At 39.4% G+C, this 18,878-nt stretch overlaps 2 protein-coding genes across 2 annotated transcripts; one reads left to right on the top strand and one right to left on the bottom strand.

Moving 5' to 3' along the window:
* Nucleotides 1-1,322: 1,322 nt before the first annotated feature.
* On the bottom strand, nt 1,323-8,839 carry flot2b (flotillin 2b). The gene is made up of 11 exons (XM_056757573.1): nt 8,598-8,839; nt 7,856-7,937; nt 7,326-7,416; nt 6,573-6,696; nt 6,375-6,493; nt 6,115-6,228; nt 5,916-6,035; nt 5,552-5,766; nt 5,081-5,264; nt 4,421-4,570; nt 1,323-3,265 (listed from the first exon to the last, which is right to left on the bottom strand). The coding sequence occupies exons 1-11, from the start codon at nt 8,644-8,646 to the stop codon at nt 3,227-3,229; spliced, it is 1,287 nt and encodes a 428-aa protein (XP_056613551.1). The 5' UTR covers nt 8,647-8,839; the 3' UTR covers nt 1,323-3,226.
* Nucleotides 8,840-9,339: 500 nt separating this feature from the next.
* fam222bb (family with sequence similarity 222 member Bb) lies at nt 9,340-17,514 on the top strand. Its single transcript, XM_056757477.1, has 3 exons — nt 9,340-9,651; nt 11,303-11,427; nt 12,373-17,514. The coding sequence occupies exons 2-3, from the start codon at nt 11,349-11,351 to the stop codon at nt 14,085-14,087; spliced, it is 1,794 nt and encodes a 597-aa protein (XP_056613455.1). The 5' UTR covers nt 9,340-9,651; nt 11,303-11,348; the 3' UTR covers nt 14,088-17,514.
* The last annotated feature ends 1,364 nt before the right edge of the window (nt 17,515-18,878 follow it).

The raw sequence follows: 18,878 nt of genomic DNA, 5'->3' as shown, positions 1-18,878 counted from the left end.
GGAATGACATGATTTTTAGACGTTTTAGCTGAAAAACTATTTTGTCACTTTAAGTGACACATGCTCATATTGTTACTCATTATTTAGATAATGTATTTGTTTAATTTCAAATAAAATTGTAATTAATAATCTGTAATTAATACATTGTATTTATTAATAATTAGTGGTGCTTTGAAAAAGCATCAGTATTATTGTTGTGCATATTTATTATTCTGCTTCATTTTCTGCCAAAATTTCAACACGCTACTTGTCCTGAGGGCTCAAAACGACCGGCCTATACGGGAATTGTGTGCTATGACTAAAAAAACACCAAAAACGTCCCATTGACTTAACATGGTGTCCAACTTTAACCTGTCATAGTTCCGGGTGAGAATTTCGCAGTAACATGAGGGTAACCACATTTGGGGGGCCTATCAGCCTCTGTGACAACATACATCGCATTGGGGTATCAATTATTGATCAATTATCAATTATTAAGCAGCATTATCCTCTCTGAATTTTGATTCACGTATGATTCAAATAAATAAATATTTGTTCTCTTATTTGTGATATTGATATTACCAAATAAAGTGGTAGAATTAGTACATTACTAGAATAATCTCATTTTAGTTTCTATGAATGCCAAGGCCTCTCTATCTAAAAGGTCATCATGACTGTTAAGATGAGGCCTCTTATTATCATGTACAAAAATATCTGCAGTAAGCACGCACTGTAGCCTTGAGGGCCTTTGTGTGTGTGTGCAATCGTTTTTTTTCAAGAGAAGTGAGAACGGACGGAAAATCAGAAGATTAACACCAGAGACATAGTTGCCTTCTAACATGTTTCAATTAGCTCCGAAGTATATGCCTGTCATCTTTGATAATGTATAGACTATTATGTCATATCTCATGACTTCAAAACTCTTTGAGGGCTTTGTGTTCTTGTTAATATCTATTGATAACCAATCATGTGTTGTTGATTTACGCAAGTACTGACGTAGTTAGAAACCTCTGTAATATGCATAAACCCTACTTCAGTTTAGATGCAAGGCAGGTCGTCCTTTAGAGTATTGAAGCTGACTTCTGCTAACTATTTACTTTAGTAAACTTTCTTCTATTAATTGACGTCTTGTCTTCATACATTCATAACTGGTCTAGGGGTCTTTTACTGTTAATCCCCTACAAAAGTTTTAAGGCTACTGTGGGCATCTCATGACGGGCAACTGTTTTACAAATAAGATTAATACTGCAATGCATGTTGTAACCACAGGGTCGCAGTGTCACAAAATGGATACCTAACACCGCCAAATGCACTTTACTAGAATGAAAGACTTTGGACAGAAGCATGTTCACATTACATTTATTATTTTTGGAAACACATGCACCATAAACATGCTGAGTTAGATCTGTGGAACGTTTGTACAAAACTGCCTACTTCTTCCCGTATTTTCATTGGCATATTTATGGGATAGTCAGTGTGTTATTTATGGGATAAACAGCTTTGTTTTTCAATTCAATGTTAAGATTCCAATCTTTATCCAATACATAGTACAGTACATTGTCTAAGCAATGCTAGACAAAGCACATTGACTAAACAGTCTCTGGTGCTTTAATGCTAAATGGTTACACCTGACACGGCTTTTACAGGTCTGAATAAGTCAAATGTAAAAAGGCCTTTACAAAAACGATATGAGGTTTACACATTAAAATAATAGAGTCAGAGAACTCCTGGTTTGATCAGTTTCTATGAAAAAGTAAAACCAGGGGAATATATTCACATTAAAACTCAAAATAAATAAACAATAAAATAAAGATTTTCTTAAAATTGTAATAAAAAAGAGCCTGCAAGCTCAAAGTAACAACTGTTCAACATAGATTTGTATAGAAAATGTGAGCGATCTCATGGCTTTGTCAATTTGTGTTAATATTAGAGTGAGACATAATCTGAAGGAATGGTGACTTTCCCATAACAGCATTACTGAACACATCAGAATAAAGGTACAAACATATCAAAATCTCTATTGCAAATTGTCATTAACTACCCAACAATAGAGGAAAACGAGGTAATGTTAACTTTCACAGTGTACACAAACTAGATAAATCACTACAGAAAAGGACGGTATAGCTCATAAAAGGTCAATTCAGTTTCTCTGATGGTACTGCAGATATTTACATTTACAGTTTTTAGTGTAACTAAATATTTAGTTAATATTGTAGAAAGTGTTTGCTATGCATGGCTGTCATTGATGACACAAACAAGGCTCAGCGCTAAGCAATAAGATATCCAGATGCTTAAAATCATTTAACAAAATTTGATCAACAACAGTCCAAAAAAAAAAAGTGGTGAGCTCGGGAAACCTATGAAAACATTTAGTAGTTGAATCTGTTTTTAAAGGGCATGTTTGTAATATGTCTTGAACATCTTATAGTAAAAAAAAGCACTCAGCAATTCTATCTAAGTTGACACCGGTATTCACCCGTATGACCAGACAGCTCTACTTTAAAATGCTATTTGTTACTCTACTGCCGACAAGAGACAATCAGCGGTATCTTTCTGACTGTTATAATTCATGGCAAGATCTGTTATCTTAAAAGGAAAGTGATCTTTCCTCTTTATGTTAAAAATATAACCAACAACAAATACAAAAAAGGTAGTGATAGACTTTTCACAAACTAGTTGATTGTAATCTAAGCTGATTCACTTTAAGAAGTGCTGAAGTGTCACTCTAATATATAAAATTTGAAAAGTGTATAAGGTTCAAATGTCACGTTAGTGTGATGACACTACAAAGATAAACAAAACAAAAAACAATACCTCATGTTCTTATGGCCTTTGAAAGATGCAGTAAAAGGCAAATGCTGAAAAAATAAAGGAACTGTGGAATGTGAGAGCAGCAGTGCATGCAGATATTCTGGTCCTAGAAAACATTAAGGCACCAGAGGTTTTGAAAATCTATTCTCCACCAATAAGCTGGTGTGTGGTGGGTGTTCTGGCACAATATGGCTGCCGTAGCATCATCAAGGTGGATGCCACACATTGGTTGTGGTTGAGGGGATTCCGCCCTTAGATGTTAAGCACTTTGAGTACCCAGAAAAAGCGTGATATAAATGTAATGAATTATTATTATTATTCAATTGTTTTTTGTTTTGTTTTCGTTTGTTGTAATAAAAAAAATCTTCCAAGTATTCTAAAGGCAGTTTCAGTGAGTGCATACAACAGATCATGGAGGAGACGGGATGGATTGCCTTCATGCTTCAGCACCTGTCATCTTCTGCAACAGAGGAACCTGTGAGGGTACAAGATCTTGTTTTAAAATGGTTTGGGGAGATGAAGTCTAGAAGCTTTATAAGAAGGACAAATCTTCACCCAAAAAAATATGATCTGATGATTTATGTCCTCTTTATAAAGCAGATTTGAAACGCTTTATTCTCTATTTCTGTAGACATATTTAACATGTTTCCAATTTCCTAAACATTCCGTTTTTATTGTTTCAGGAAATTAGACCAATTCAGATTTCAATTTCTCAAATTTTTATTTCCCCAATTCTAATATTTCAAAATAAAAACAGGAGAAAAAGGAGATGTTTTGCATGACTATAGCCCGGTTTCCATCCAAACTTGCGAATTTAGCTTATGCTCAAAATTGGAATATGTTTCCATCGAACTAGTCAACCGTCACTTCCCAATAAACTGCAACTAAATATCAGTAAAAAAAGTAAGAGAAGCCACTGAATTTATTAATTGTCATAAATAATAAAACTTGAGCAAGCTGATCATTACGAAACACAATTAATGCGCTGCTTTTGTGGATGTCTGCTGTTTGTGAAACACAGTCGTAAGAGACTTTGCTCAGGCATTTAAGAATGGCCGCAGCAACATTTCTGATGCTGTGTAACAAGATCAGTACTCTTGTTAGTCAGGTTACGCCGTCTCATAGTGCAGTTACGTGACATTTTGCAGGAATTTATTTGGCAAATGCGTTTCTATCTCCCATTATTCGCATTAACCCTTTTTCGCACGGATGAAAAACCACCTCAAACATACGTAAAAACTTTTTTGCGAATTGAGGGTTTTAAATTCGAAATTCAACGTTTCCATCACTCATTTCTAAACGATACTTCAAAATGCGAATAATACCAGAGTGATGGAAACCCGCTTACTATCTGCCTAAAACATTGCGAAGATGGCTGCCAAATGAGCTGATTAATTTTAAAGGACTTCTTTATCCCAAATCTTTGCAGTTTATTGATTTGCTGAGTTCTGTCTTAAATACGTGTCAAATTGTGCTTTTTTTACCAGTTAATATGTATTATGTTTTTCTGAATTGCTTCTCCAACAAAAACCCATCAGACCATTTCTCATTGAAAAAAACTTGTTTACTTCACTGTTTTAAATTAGTTTTAATCAACAAATAACATCATGTGTTTGACTTCCTCTCTCACCTTGGACAGGTCCACGCCCGTGAGCGCCTTAACGGACACGGGCAGCTCGGCGAGCAGCCGGTTCACCTCTCCGGTCACGCGGCCGCCCTCCCCACTGAGAATAACAATCTCATTGGTCCTCGCCAGAGGAGCCGCCACCTTAGCAGCGATCTGAGGATGGACAGAGGTTGTTAATTCAAAATGATTTCAATAAATCAAATCATTGGATATCTACCCTGACACTGCATTGCGGATATCTATCAAGAGGTTCAATACAATATTCATTAACTAGTTAAAGGACCAGTGTGTAGTTTTTTGGAGGATCTATTGAAAGAAATCCAGTATTATATACATAACTATGTCTTCAGAGGTGTTACATAATGAAGCATTATGTTATTATCTTAGAATGAGCTATTTATATCTAAATACACCATGGGTCCCCTTGCATGGAATGTTGTTGACATGTCACCATGTTGTTTCTACAGTGGCCCTAAACAAACGACCTGCTCTATCGACCGCATTTCATAAATATGTTATCTTTCAGGAAAGAAAGTGCTTCAAAGGGGAGGAGTGGAGTGAGCAGTTGGCTGCAATTCACAACCTAACCACTAGATGCAGCTACACAATACACACAGCACCTCTAAACTAAATACATCACACAGCAACCCAAAGATTCATCACCTTGGGCAGTGCTTCCAGAACAAGGGCTGTTTGGGCAGCTTTTCCATACTGCTGGTAGGCCTCAGCCTTCAGTCTCATTCTCTCTGCCTCAGCCTTCCCTATGAATGAGATGGAGATGGCCTCTGCCTCACCGACCTTCCTGATCTTCTCGGCCTCTGCCTGAGCATTCAGCACTTTCTTCATCCTGTTTAGTGCCATGAATATATTGCAGTTAATTGTATATTGTATAGTTAATTATTGTGTATTAATTGTAGATACATAACAATCCCTTCAAACGCTCGTTTCTGTAATTTGTTTGTATTTTTATTAATCAAAAGATTAGAGCCTTAAAACACTCTCTGTAATATATAATTCTGTTTTCACATTAATAAAAAACATTTTTACTACAATAGAATATAATATAAATAATAAAGAAAAATATCATTTGTATATTTTCGGAGTGTTATCAAAGATGAATGCAAACATGCTCACTTCTGTCCTTCAGCCAGCTGCTCGATCTTATAAGCTTCAGCCTCAGCAGGACGCTTGACCGTAGCGATCAGCTCCATCTCCGTTCTTAGAATCTCTTTCTCCTCGATGGTGATCTGCTTTTTCCTTTGCACCACTTCGATCTCAATCTCCTCCAGTCGGATCTTCTGCTGCTCTTTAGCAGCCTGCAGTTCATAGGCCAGCTGAGACTCTGCTTTCTGTGTGATGGAGAGACACACGTGTCACGTGATCATTTGCTATTCATGCTTAACAATCAATATTGCACATCATACATATAGCTGTTTATGCTTGCTCACTAACAAAGATGGCCAGAAATAAAGACGATGATTGAGAAATTGGTTCAAACCTTGGTGTTCACTTCTTGATTGAAAGAAGCCTTCTGTAGCTCCAGCTCTCGCTTAGAGTCGGCCATTTTAGTGTCTGCCAAGAACTTGACATCCATCATCTCTTTCTTGCACTCCGCTTCCTGCCCAGGATACACAGAAGTTAATGAACTCTAATGGATAATGCATCTGCTTAATGAGAGAAAAGCCACAATCTCTTACTCTGATCCCAGCATCCCTCTCCGCCTCGGCCACTCCGATGTCTGCATCCCTTTGAACAGCTGCTGTTTGCGTTTTGCCAAGAGAGCTCAGGTAGTCCAGTTTATCATAGACATCCTGTGAAGAAACACAAGCTTTAGGTTATTGTTCGTTCAGACGTTTTACCGGTGGGACTATATTAAATGATACGCAAAATAAATTTGAATGGTCATTGAAAACACACATGGTTTGAAATTCTCCCGCATGGCCTTCGCTATACTTACTTTAATAGTGAAGCTGAGGATCTCAATGCCCATCCGACCCACATCAGGAGATGCTACCTCTCTCACCAGCTGGGCAAACTGATCTCTGTCCTGGTAAATCTGCTCTACGGTTAAGGTGCCTGTTGTTGAAAAAGCATCACAACGTTAGTCTATGAATCACATGATTCTTTTTATTATAATTATTAGTGATCTATTAACCTAAGATTGAACGTAAATGTCCCTCCAGGGTTTGAAGGACGACAGACTTGATTTCTATGACAGACTTTCCCAGAAATTGCTCACAGGCAACAGCCAACAAGTCCTGGTCAGTCATAACCTTGATCTGACAAAACACAAAGCAACGATTGAAGGTTATTTATCGTGAACAACAACATGTTTCTTTACAAGTCTTATATTTAAAAATAAGGGTATGATTAATACAAAAACTACATTGTAACTGACACTACACTTCCCCCACAGTCCAAAAAACTATTTATTGAGAAATTCCAAAAATTATGCTTATTCTGTGTCATGTTGATGTCATGCGGAGGAAGCTGAACAGGAACTGTTATTGCTTAACACCATAAGATAAAGCTGTTTTGGTGGGTATTTAACTTGTAATAAAAGTAAACTGTTGGGAAGCAGGACAAAAGTGGGGCTTTGGGGTAGCACATGTAGCTCTATAGCCTTTATGATAGATCCGAGGGTCAATAGTGAACAAGTCTATTTCAACAAAATCCTACACAGCAGATTTACGCTTGGATTGCTTTTAAGTGGAAGGATGGGTTAAAAAACGATATTGGACTCAACAGTAAACCTAAAACCTGAAGTCTTAATGCTACAGGAATAAATGGCTTGTCACCATCCTGACATATTTGTGAATTTATGATCAACCAAATAACAGGAATTTAAATACGTGTTTTAAAAACAAAAATAAATGTGTCGGAGGAATGACTGTGAATAAATGCTTACTTGAGCACATCCTGTAACTGTGATGGCGACTCCCTCTGCTGTCTCCACGTCTTCACATTTGGGCTGCAATGTCATAATTTCTAGTGTAATTCTGGGATTAAAAACAGTCGGCGAAAATGACATTCAAGCTCAAATGAACAGGAAAAACCAGACTTTCATAACACTCCATAGGTCGAACAATGAGAAAGCAATCTGTATCTTACAAGAAGTATGTAATCAGACTGCATACTAGAAACACATGTTCAATAGAAAAACATGATCATGGTTAATCAACTCAGTTGATAGGGAAACTTAAACACCTATAAAGAAATACAACAAAATCGATTTCTGAACAACATAAACATGCATGACTGAAGTTATCCCTATAATCTCTGAAGAAGACCTCTATAAAGCATGCACACATGTACTGGTTTGACAGCATCGTGAAAAGCATGAAAACACGCATTGTTACACTGAACTATTAACACTTGTAATGCAAGACGGACTTTCTGGTGATGCTTCGATCCATTAGTTTCTTTGGCTGACATTACCTTTGAGTGTCTGATAAAAGCCACCATGCCCACGCCCAGCCGCCCACCACATACGTCTTCGTATCAGACCCACAACAGGCACCTGGAGGATTAAACACAATAACACAGACAAGGAATATGATGTGTGAAATGGGTTCAGTGGTGATGTGATATATAATGGTGATAGCCTACTTCAATGTTGCATGTCATAAAAAGTGCTAGTACTAAGGTGCTGTATTTGTAATATTGTGTAACTAATTTGTATTAGTTTATTTAATTGTATTAGTTTAATGCTCTATTAGAACGCATTTAAATACGAGTAAAGGATCAATATCTGTATAAATGTATTTACTAGCTATTGAATATTAAACCACAATCGAGTGCAATTCTACAGTATTGCAAACGAACATGCTGAGATTTATACGGGAAATTATTTATGATTGAAGATCATAGTTTAAAGCTATAATATATCAAATAAATATGTAAACTCAACATTACACGTATATAAAACGTGTTGCTATTTCAGTATGAAAACTGTGTAAATGACAAACACGGCTAATGAATGAGGCGGAAGAGGTGTGCTAACGTGAATGTAGCTAACGTTAGCTAACACACGCTTGTTTCACATTCCTCATCATAATACTCTCAATAAATGTTATATTCAACATTGAAACACAGACGGTAATACGGAATAAATGTGAAAACAAATGCATGACACTGAACAAGCTCCAGCAAACCCACGCACATTTATCTCGTTACGTACCTGAAACTACGAGCGCTTCATTCGGTCCAACAGTAAGGCAGCAACCCATACTTGCATTTAATACAAAATATTAATTCTTCCGTGTGTATTCCTAAATGTTCAAGTAGGTTTAACAATTTCTTTATCGAACTTTTCACTAGTAAAAAAGAAATCTGCTACGCCCTTGTGAAAAAATAATGTTTGTCAACACAAGCGACCCTGCCCACCGCAGGAAGGAAGGAAGGGAGGTACGTGATGCTGTCTGGACTGTGTCTAAAACCTAGTCAACTCACTACATAGACACCGGTTGGGTGCGCGTGTGGTGCCTTAAATGTTATCTACGTAGTTAGCGTTCTAAGTTTGTAAACAAGGACAGTGTGTTGTCATGATTACGGAAAATACCGACTATATTCGTTTAAGTGTATTGCACTATAAATGATATCACGTTTCATGAGATATCATAATCTTTATACCTTATGTATTTATAATAATAATATATTTTAAATAGAAAATCCTGCGACAGTATTATGTAATTTTTACAAAATTTGCAATAGTGGTTATATGTAACCACTTCCATAATACCACGTTAAAAACATGGTAGTTCTGCTTGTATGTAGTCATCAGTGATTTACATATAATCACTTTTAAATACAACATATAATCGTATTTCGAACACAACAAGCTTTGGTAAACTGTGTGAAATAAATGGATCCCACGTGGACAGATAGCCTTCGCGAAATAATAGATCATTAAAAATAACCATGCGATTTCAATTCATCAAATTTTCGTGTATTAAGCATAAAAAAAAACATTAGTTAGCAAATTATGGGCGCAATGTAATTCCGATCCAGTAGGTGGCGCTTTGAAACCAAGTTCCCTTCGCGTTTCTACGTCCTCAGCGAGGAAGACACGTGGGAAAACCTCAGCGCGCATGCGCGGACAGGCTGCAGCAGTGGGCACTGGGCAGTAGCAGTGACTAGACAAGCGCTTAATCGACACAACTAGAGCACAGGTGCCGAATATCCCACCAAAATGCTATTTTAAACAATCGCGCGTCTCATCCCGAAGCCAGAGAGTAAGTTTCACTTTTGACATTTCCAATGTGGTCATTTTTACGCGATTTTATGAAACGGCGAGCTTAAAGCCGGGCAGTGGCTCGCACAAAGACAGAGGCTATATGCTAGTGGCAGTAGCAAGTGTGGAGCAAAGATCTAAAGACAGGCTGAAATCTTACACCAGTTTCGTTTTACTTTAGCCTTAGCTCGTTAGCTGAGAATCTGATGAACACAACAAACCCTGAAATGTAGTAGTTGCATGTTATCTACAGAGTAGATGTGTGTCCAGGGTGCCCAAATGACCCTGTGAGTGTTAATCTCTATTGAGATCATTACTATGCATGTAGCTTGTGGCTAGGCAAAGTTTTGTGGCTAGCAGATTTAATGTGGGGCGGATGATACAGCAAGATGCACATCTTATCACTTTACACTTTAAACTTAAAGTGGTTCTTGTTTTCAAGAGTGTGTTGATGAAATTGTGTGTTTCAGAATTTTGCAGTGTAGCTTTTTCTAAGCCTGTTTTAATGTGTGTCAGCTAGAATTAAGTTGTCCAAACTGAGCTGGTCAAACTATTTTGTATCATTTTTAAAGCTGTAAACTATTGTGGTTAGATATTAGGCCCAGTTCAAAGGTCTACTGAAGATCACTACATAAATAAACACACGTCCCCTTATTCCCCCATCAATGAAGGTGATGTGAGAAGATAGCTCTGTCCTATGATTCTTTGTTGATCACAGTTTTAAATGTATTATATATCTTTGCCTCAGCTGATAACACCTTCTTCACCGAAAATTTAAACCCAGCTCCCAGATGAAAATAGCTGGGGGTTGGGTGCTTGGAACATGTCAGGCTCTGTCTCGCCTGCACTTTTGACACCTGCACATCTCCAATTGGAAGAGTCAGCTGGGAGCGTGTGGCCTGTGGTCGTGTTGCCGCATCCCCTGCGGTGCCCCTGGGCACCTGCCAGGCAGACGGGAGAATGCGTTTGCATCGCACTCCTGACACTTAAACTGCAGGGTGTGCACCATAGGCCCTGACACCAGCTGTTTGAGAGAGCTATTTAAAAAGGTCATGGATGAATGCATGATATTTAAATAAATGGATACAATGAGGCAATTACAGAGATCTATTGCTCCTGCGTTTGATGGATGTTCAGGTAAATTAGCAAGGGTAGGGCCTTTGTATGCTGCCGTGAATGTCGTTCTTCTTGCTGCCGGCAATAAATCATGTTGTTTGTTGACTAACACGGAAGTACTTTAATAATGGCATGCTGATTTTCATTCTGCAGATTGCTTGCGATTCCTTTGCTGGTCTTGGATGGTCTAGTTGGTCCCCCTGGTCTGACCATCTAAAGTATTTCCCAAAACCCAGCTATGACCAGCCTATGCCAGTTAAATCAGCTTTTTTGTTTCAGCAGGGGTTACTTCGGCTGCTCTGTTGCACCAAACCACCACTGATTAAACTAGACGTTTTCCCCTTATAATTTATTACCCTCATTAACTCCCATTGTAGCGTGTGTTCCATTACACCTGCGCATAAAATTAGATCTCTTTAATGTCTCAGGCGAAACTCTCGGAGGAGAAAATAGCTTATGTTTCTTTTTTTACACCATGTATTTTTAAGTGATGGATAATTCCATTTTTGTTCCTGACTTAACTGTTTCCTTTACAGTGTGATGAGGAGCGAGAGTCCAATGTTACATTAGTCTCAGCGTGACATGCTGGCCTGTCTGCCGGTATCAGACCCCTCCCACCAGCTTCTCTCTCACATGCAGATGAACACTGGACTTCAGAAATGTAAGCGCTCATTAACATTCTCTGTTTCAAAAGCTGAGCTCTGAATAGACTGCATGGTTTGAGTTCCACACAGTATGAATATTTTGACCCAAGTCCTTGTTTCCCACCCAGATGTAGGCTGTTTTATTTATTATGTTGATGAACATGGGTGGGCTGAATGAAAATGCCTCTTGGTTTGAGTATAGATGACAAATACTACTGCGTAATCAAAGCATGGACTTTGAATTTGCAAAACTCAAATAAAGAAAAACTGTAAGAAAGACATTTATACTAAAACAGGTCAAATATTTGACATTTTAATCTGGACAAAAACACAGAAGCTTACAATTTTGGTTTTTACAGTGTGTGTTACTTTGCTTGTGAAAATGTTTGCATTTTACATCCTGTTTCAGTTGTTTAACTTTTTGTTACATTTAAGTAAAATGTTTTTTTTTTTAGTTGTCAGACCTTTTTTGTAACATAATTTAAAACGGTGTTAATACAGAATACCACTATAAAAATTCAAACAATTATTGTCATATAATTTTTTTACATTTGACACGTAATGTGTTTCATTATTTTGTGTTTGTATTTAGAATTAGTATTTAATTTGATGGACAAGTAGAGCTACTTTATTATATAGCAGAACTTAAAACATTACCGAAAGAGCAATGTTCCCCCCTTTGATGGTGTGATCTTGCAACATTTGATTCATTTCTATATTAATTCACTTTAGCAACAATAAACAACTTTGTGATTACACCAAACGTGAACCGCTAGACACATCTGAAACCAAACTGCTCCCTTTATTTGTACGCTGTCTACACGTGAAGTGCCCATCTGTGACACATTTTTCAGCGTAAACTGTTGTTTTCTACTGCGTGTTGGTGACCCTGTTCTTTGCTGGGGCCAATAAGCCCCACAATTAGTCTAATACCCTTCATTCTTCCCTTCTCTTGCTCACAGGGGACACTACACAGAGGAGAAGATCACCACACTATCCTACCCCAGCAGAATTGGATGCCTATGCTAAGAAAGTTGCCAATAATCCACTGACTATAAAAATCTTCCCAAACAGCGTTAAAGTACCTCAGAGAAAGCATATCCGCCGCACCGTGAACGGTCTCGACACCTCCAGCCAGCGCTACAGCCCCTACCCGCCTCAGGTGAACACACGTACGGGCCTCTTGGCCATCGTCAAAGTCCCCTTCAAAGGGATTCTCAAGGACATCGAAGGCGGCCGAGCCCGTTTTCTCCCCAAGCTCATCATGAACCCGCACGGCGGGCTTTATGCTAATTCCAGCACTTTAAACGTTCCTCACACTGTTCCACACCTTCAGACTCTGCCTCAGTCGCAGGCGCCTTTAGGCCAGAAGAACCTTGCTCACTCTCAGGCCTTGCAGGCGCACTCGCAATCCCTGCAGCAGCAGAAGACCAGTTTACAACCGCAGCAGAGCCTGGCCCATCAGGAGGCCTTGCATCAGAGCCAGACTCACCACTCCCTAAACCACCAACAGACTCGCATGCAGCAGCAACAGCAGCTGCCAGGTCCGCAGGGACTCGGGCATCTGCCTGATATGGCGCGGTCGGTCAACCTGCTGCACTCCCAGGGGTTCTCTCAATCCCAACCCATGCCACAGGCTACATGTGCCGGTCCTCCGACCCCTGGGGTTTTGCAGCCGCCCCTAGCAGGCCTTCAGATTCCACGCAAACTACCTGATGCCGACGCCCCTCCCAATGTGACTGTGTCTACCTCAACCATTCCGCTGTCCATGGCTGCCAGCCTGCACCAGAACCGGCCCAGTGACCTGAGCAGCATCGTCAATCAGATTAACCAATTCTGCCAGGCTCGGGCTGGCATGGGCTCTACCTCCGTGTGCGAAGGACAGATTGCCAACCCCAGCCCTATTAGCCGTAACCAGCTCATCAACGCGAGCTCTCGGGTGTGCACCCATAACCCCGTCGCGGGCCCTCCGCCATCTTGCTTTCATGGCAACTCCAATAATGCCGGTCCAACCCCTGGGTTATCGCTGCCTGACATCGCTGCGTTGAATCGAATGCCAATCTACCACAATGACATGAAGCAGCACTCTCAGCCCCAGTTACCCCAGCAACATCGCCAACAGGGCACTTGGGGCCAGCATCAGCTGGCGCACCTTCAACATCTGGCGGAGGGGTCCCATCAGCCCAAGAGAGAGGGCCTGGTCGGGCCCGGGTTCCTCCCGAAGGGCATGAACTACCCGCAGGACGTGTGCATGGGTCAACCTTTCAACTTGAAGCCCCCTACCGACAAACCGACGCCGTCTCCTCCGGTCAACGGTATGCCGGGGGCCTTGAGTTATAGTAATGGTCATTACATGCAGCCTCCTTGGAACAGCATCTTGCCCACACCGAACAGTGACAGCTCAGGGTCTCAAGACCTGGCGGGTCCGTTCCGTGGGGGGCTCTCAGGGGCCTCAATAGACTGCACCCCTGGGGCTCAGTACCGGTCCGGGGCTTCCATGTCCAGTCAGACCAACCTGATGCAGGGCATGGAGTACATGGGAGGTGACTTCCAGCCACCATGTTTCCGAGCGCAGAATCCAGGCACAATGGCAAAGATGCACAGAGCCTCAGTCAGCAGGGCCTCAGATTCAGGTGATAATAGAAATGTGCACATTCATCACCCAGGTTACAGATGAGCTGTTAATGCTACCATTAGTCTGTGTTAGTTCAGGTGTGACCCGCCCCCCCCCTTTGCATTTTGTTCTCGGAGTGATCTACTGAATGTTTCCTGTATGATGATGATTTATGTGACAACCACAAACTGAACCCCTATTGTACACCACGTATCCATGTGCCACTTTACGATTTTTATTTTTTTATTTTACTAGTTAAGATTTAAATGAGTAGCTGTTAAAATGTAGGCATGTATTTCATTTTTCCTCCACCAAACAGCCATAAGAGCGTCAGTTTGTGAGATCATCACTGTTCTTTAGACAGTCCAATCTGCTCTTTATAATAAGAACTGAAATGATCGCGTGACGCATTAGGTTCCTTTCTTTTTTTTGGTTCCACATTTATGAAATATCTAAGAATTCTCTGCAAATGTCGTTTGTGTGTAGTTTAGGCCTACTTGAGATTTAAAGTACTAACTCTTAACAGATTTCTGGAGACGTTTAAGGGGTGCCAAAATACTGAAACATCTGGCTGTTTGTTCCATTTAAGCTAACAGCGTACATGTACAATGTATAGAGGTTGATTTGACGATTTTCTTTCCTCTCAATGTTTACATATTGTGCTTTTGTAACTAATTCTGAATCGATATGAAAGTGCAAAATTGATACTGGGATATGCACATATGACAAGACTGTTTCTTTTGTCAGACTGTTGAACATTAATCAGGTTAAAGTCTTAGATGGAGTTGTCACACTGTGGCTGTCAAGCCGCGTCGTGTAAAACGTTGATTTTTCCCTCGAAGGGTCATCTAACGCTCTATCCTTTGCTTTCGTTTATTTGTTTTTCAATATCCTATTAGGGTTCAGACAGAAATTGCTTCGGGACTTGTGCTGTGCCCTAATAGCATTGCTTAGAATTTTATTTTCTCTCAATTTAATTGTAACTACTTGAATTTCATTAAAGGCGATGCTGGCAGGCTTCTTACGGTGGACCAATGTTTAACAGACGACCCAAATTTTATTTTATTGTCCACATTTGTTTGTTTGGTGGTAAAGATGTCCTTGACCATAATTGGATGATGAAATGGTGTTGGCGTAAGCGCAATATATATGAGCACCACGGGTTGGCCTGTGGCTTCACTGCTGTGCTACTGTAACTAAGAGGTGCGATTAGCCTGTGTGACGGCGTGTGTGCTGGGCCGGATCGGCTCCCTGCTTTTGCTCCATCATTAACACCATACTGCTCTTCCCTGGCGAGATCACTTCCATCTCCGTCACACGCTGTTGTCTGTCAACTGAACCCTACCAATGTATTTTCCACCCACTGCAGGTTCTTGATGTGTCATGTTCACATTTATCTAAAATAGCTGAAATTTACCGCCAGTGACTTTGTGGCTTAAGTAACCTTAACAAAATAGGTTTTTTAAAGCAATAGTTGACCCAAAAGTGAAATGAAAATATTTCAATTGCCCTCACGTTTTGGTGAATCCATATGCTGTGACAACACAAGTCATTTTTTTAAACCGTATGCTTTTTCATACAGTGACAATTTGCAGTGATTGTTTTTCATCAAAATGCATTGTTGACAATATTACTGTTCCTTTTTCAGTATGTTAGCTTTGTGTAAGGAGAAGATCGAAATGTAAGTTATTATTCATTACGTTTTTCCTATAGTTGGTGTTTGCGTGCAGAATTAAAAAAAAAGTTGCATCTTAGTAGGTCGTAAACAGATGAAAACCGATAAGACTTTGAAAGGAAATGATGTTCAATGTTAAATGAGCTTCTTCAGTTATTATCTTAAAAGCACCTAGTCAGAAGACCGTCAAGTTTCGTAAAACAATTCTTCACAAATTTCGTAACAGCATATGGATTGAAACAACATACGGGTTAATAAACAATGCCAGAAATACATTTTATTTTGTTACATTGTATCCATTCAACCTCTGTGGATGATACATCCCATGCTCCACAGTTTAACTCCCGTGAAGAGTTTCTCTCTTTCTCAGGTCTACCTGTGCCTCTTCTCTTATTCCCCTCGACTCAAACCCTTATAGGCATTGAACAAGTCTATCCACCTTTAACAGTGCAGGTCATCTCTCAGTGGAGCATGTATATTGTCAGACTCTGGTGTAACAGGTGGAGCAACTGCAGATGAGCAAACCGGTTGAGCTGTGACACCCGGTATCGTAACCTCCCTGTTTGCCCCTCAAAAGCCTTAACTGTTTGATCCTTGAATTGTCCTTGACTATAGGCATGGTGTAGAATATACATTAATATTTAGCTACATTTGTTATTTGTGATACTGTAAACCGGGAGATCAGACTCCCGAAAGGATGATTTTTTTATTTGTATTTAGAATTTTAATGTATGTGTAGTACTGGGCTGTAACAATTGTCACATTCAGACTGTCTAGTTATATTTTCCAAAACGTGTATCTTTGTTTGCAGCAAAACATTTTGAAGTCTTAGATTTTATGTCATGGGAAAACAGCTCATGCGGCACATTAAACAAAAACGCGTATGTTATATGACTGGGCTGAACGGCACAGACCTGCGGTTTTCTATAGGAGTAGGCCTAGTTTTCACTTTTTGTCACTATACTTTGCCCACGAAGCTGCTATTTTTATTCCGACTACAAAGTTATTTCTTATAAGTGTTGTGAGGATAGAGTTGAGATCTAATTTATATTATGCCTTTTTTGCAATGCAATATTGTTAATAGCATCAGCGGACGTAATAAATTATTCCATTCGCCTGTGTCGTTGTGAAGATTGAACGTTTCGACTTCCTGCATTTCTTTCGTTCCTCATTTCATGCCTTGTTACAGCTCAAGAGTACAAAGTCAGGTTACTCGTTTAATAGTTACTTTCTCTATGTGAAGTGCCTCCTCTGGGCTGATGTGGGCCGCTTGTATATGACCGTCGGGACGGAAAATGGACCGACGCTAGTGCACGTTCTACAGATGTAGTTCACTGCTCACGAACGAGGGACCTATCTACTTTAAAACTACTGATATCGTTAAAAAAAACACATAAATATGAACACAACGTGCTGCTCCAGGTGAAAGATTTGTTTGGATGAGAATAGTTGCTGCTGATTCACTAGTTTAGGTGGCGAGAGCTACGCTGCTTAACTCCCTAGTGTCCTTGAAACATTCTAAGGAATGCTCTAGAAAGGTCTTTTGTCTTTTGGAGCACATGCACTCCTGCCCCCATCACCCCATGCTCCCCTCTCCCTTCTGAAAACAACACAATGGTAGTTTGAAACTACGGGAGTGCGCGTTATGAGGAGTTGAGTGTGTTTCATCTTGTTCCACCAAAGAACAAAATGTTACTTGAATGGTAGCAGTGTGCACCTGTTTCGTGTAACTGAAAACTGTCATTCCAGATACGCATTTTTCAGGAACGTGTTGCACAAACATTCCCCTCTAACCAAAATAAAGTTTGAATTGCATTTGCAAAGTGTGTTTGTGTCATCCTTGTACTGTCGGGATTTGACATTGAATATTCATTAATACATTTTATTGTGTGATTATTGTCAGAATGTATACAGTATATTCTTAATTGAAAACAAATACATTTTCTTCTTGTGTTAACCAATAGTCATATAGTTTTGGGTGGCGTTGTTCTTTGAGGTTCAATTCCTTCCATTCTGGTATGGAGCGCAAACATTCAATTAAATGAAAGATTTAATCAAGTCTAGTCCTGTTGTAAAGCATTATTTGTTAAAAAATCCTGTTTCACTCAGAAATCAGAGGTGTTAAATCTAGTTAGAATTATGGTATGGTTACAACAGCGTGGTACTTGCTGTTCTGGTCTTAATAATAATCTTGTCATGGGGGTTTAGAGGTGTCGAGAAACAAGAAAACCCTTTATTTTTTACACTGATTACCACCCACAGGACTTTTTGACAGATTTGGCACTTGCGTCTAAACCGAGGTAACCCCAGGGGCGTTTAACTGACACGCCTCTAATTGGCTTTGTACAAAACTGTGCCATCTTCAAAGGATCAAGGCGGAAATCAGGGATTGGTTTTAACTGAATTGAACACTGCATGGTTGGAAGGATATTAGTGAGGTGGGCATTAAACCTTTTTCACTGATAGACCTACATGTTATGGGTCTTTGGTGCATCCTGCTTTTGTCTGCAGTTCTTTTTTGGACATTAATAAATTATTTGCATTCTGTAGGATGTTTGTCCAGCTTAACAAATTTGACAGTAAGAGAAAATGTAGTAAGTAAAAAAAAAAGGGCTCCCTGGATTTTCATTAATGATCTTCAGATTTACTGCATATGCTCGACAGCTGTTGTACTACAGAACAGTATGTCTGAAAAGAATATATCTTAAGAATACATGGCAAACAATTAAAGTGACAATTCAACTAAAAATTTAATTTCTGTCTTTGTTTACATTTCTTTGTTCTGTGACACAGAGGAAGATATTTGAAAGAATGTCAGTTATTGACAGATATGGGGCATCATTGACTACCATAGTAGGAAATATTAAAATGGTAGTTAAAGGTGCCCCAGAACTGCTTACTTTCATACACTGTTGTGTTCAACAGAACAAAGAAATTAGTGTTACGTTTTTCCAAATATTTCTTTGTGTTCAGACAAATATTTTTTTATACAGGTTTGGAAACAGCATGAATTAATTCATGACAGAATTTTCTTTTTTGGGTGAACTATCCCTTTAAGACATTTGGACCGCATTGCTTGCCATGTCACAGTGGCTAAAAAATAAACCCTTCATTGCATTACACATTTTTTACTTATGACTTGGTGTACAGTACATAATATTCTTTGACAACAACTAAAC

The sequence above is a fragment of the Triplophysa dalaica genome, chromosome 9, assembly GCF_015846415.1.
Source record: "Triplophysa dalaica isolate WHDGS20190420 chromosome 9, ASM1584641v1, whole genome shotgun sequence".
NCBI lineage: Eukaryota > Metazoa > Chordata > Actinopteri > Cypriniformes > Nemacheilidae > Triplophysa > Triplophysa dalaica.
Note: the sequence above shows the minus strand (reverse complement) of the source record. Positions and strands in the feature narration are given on the sequence as shown.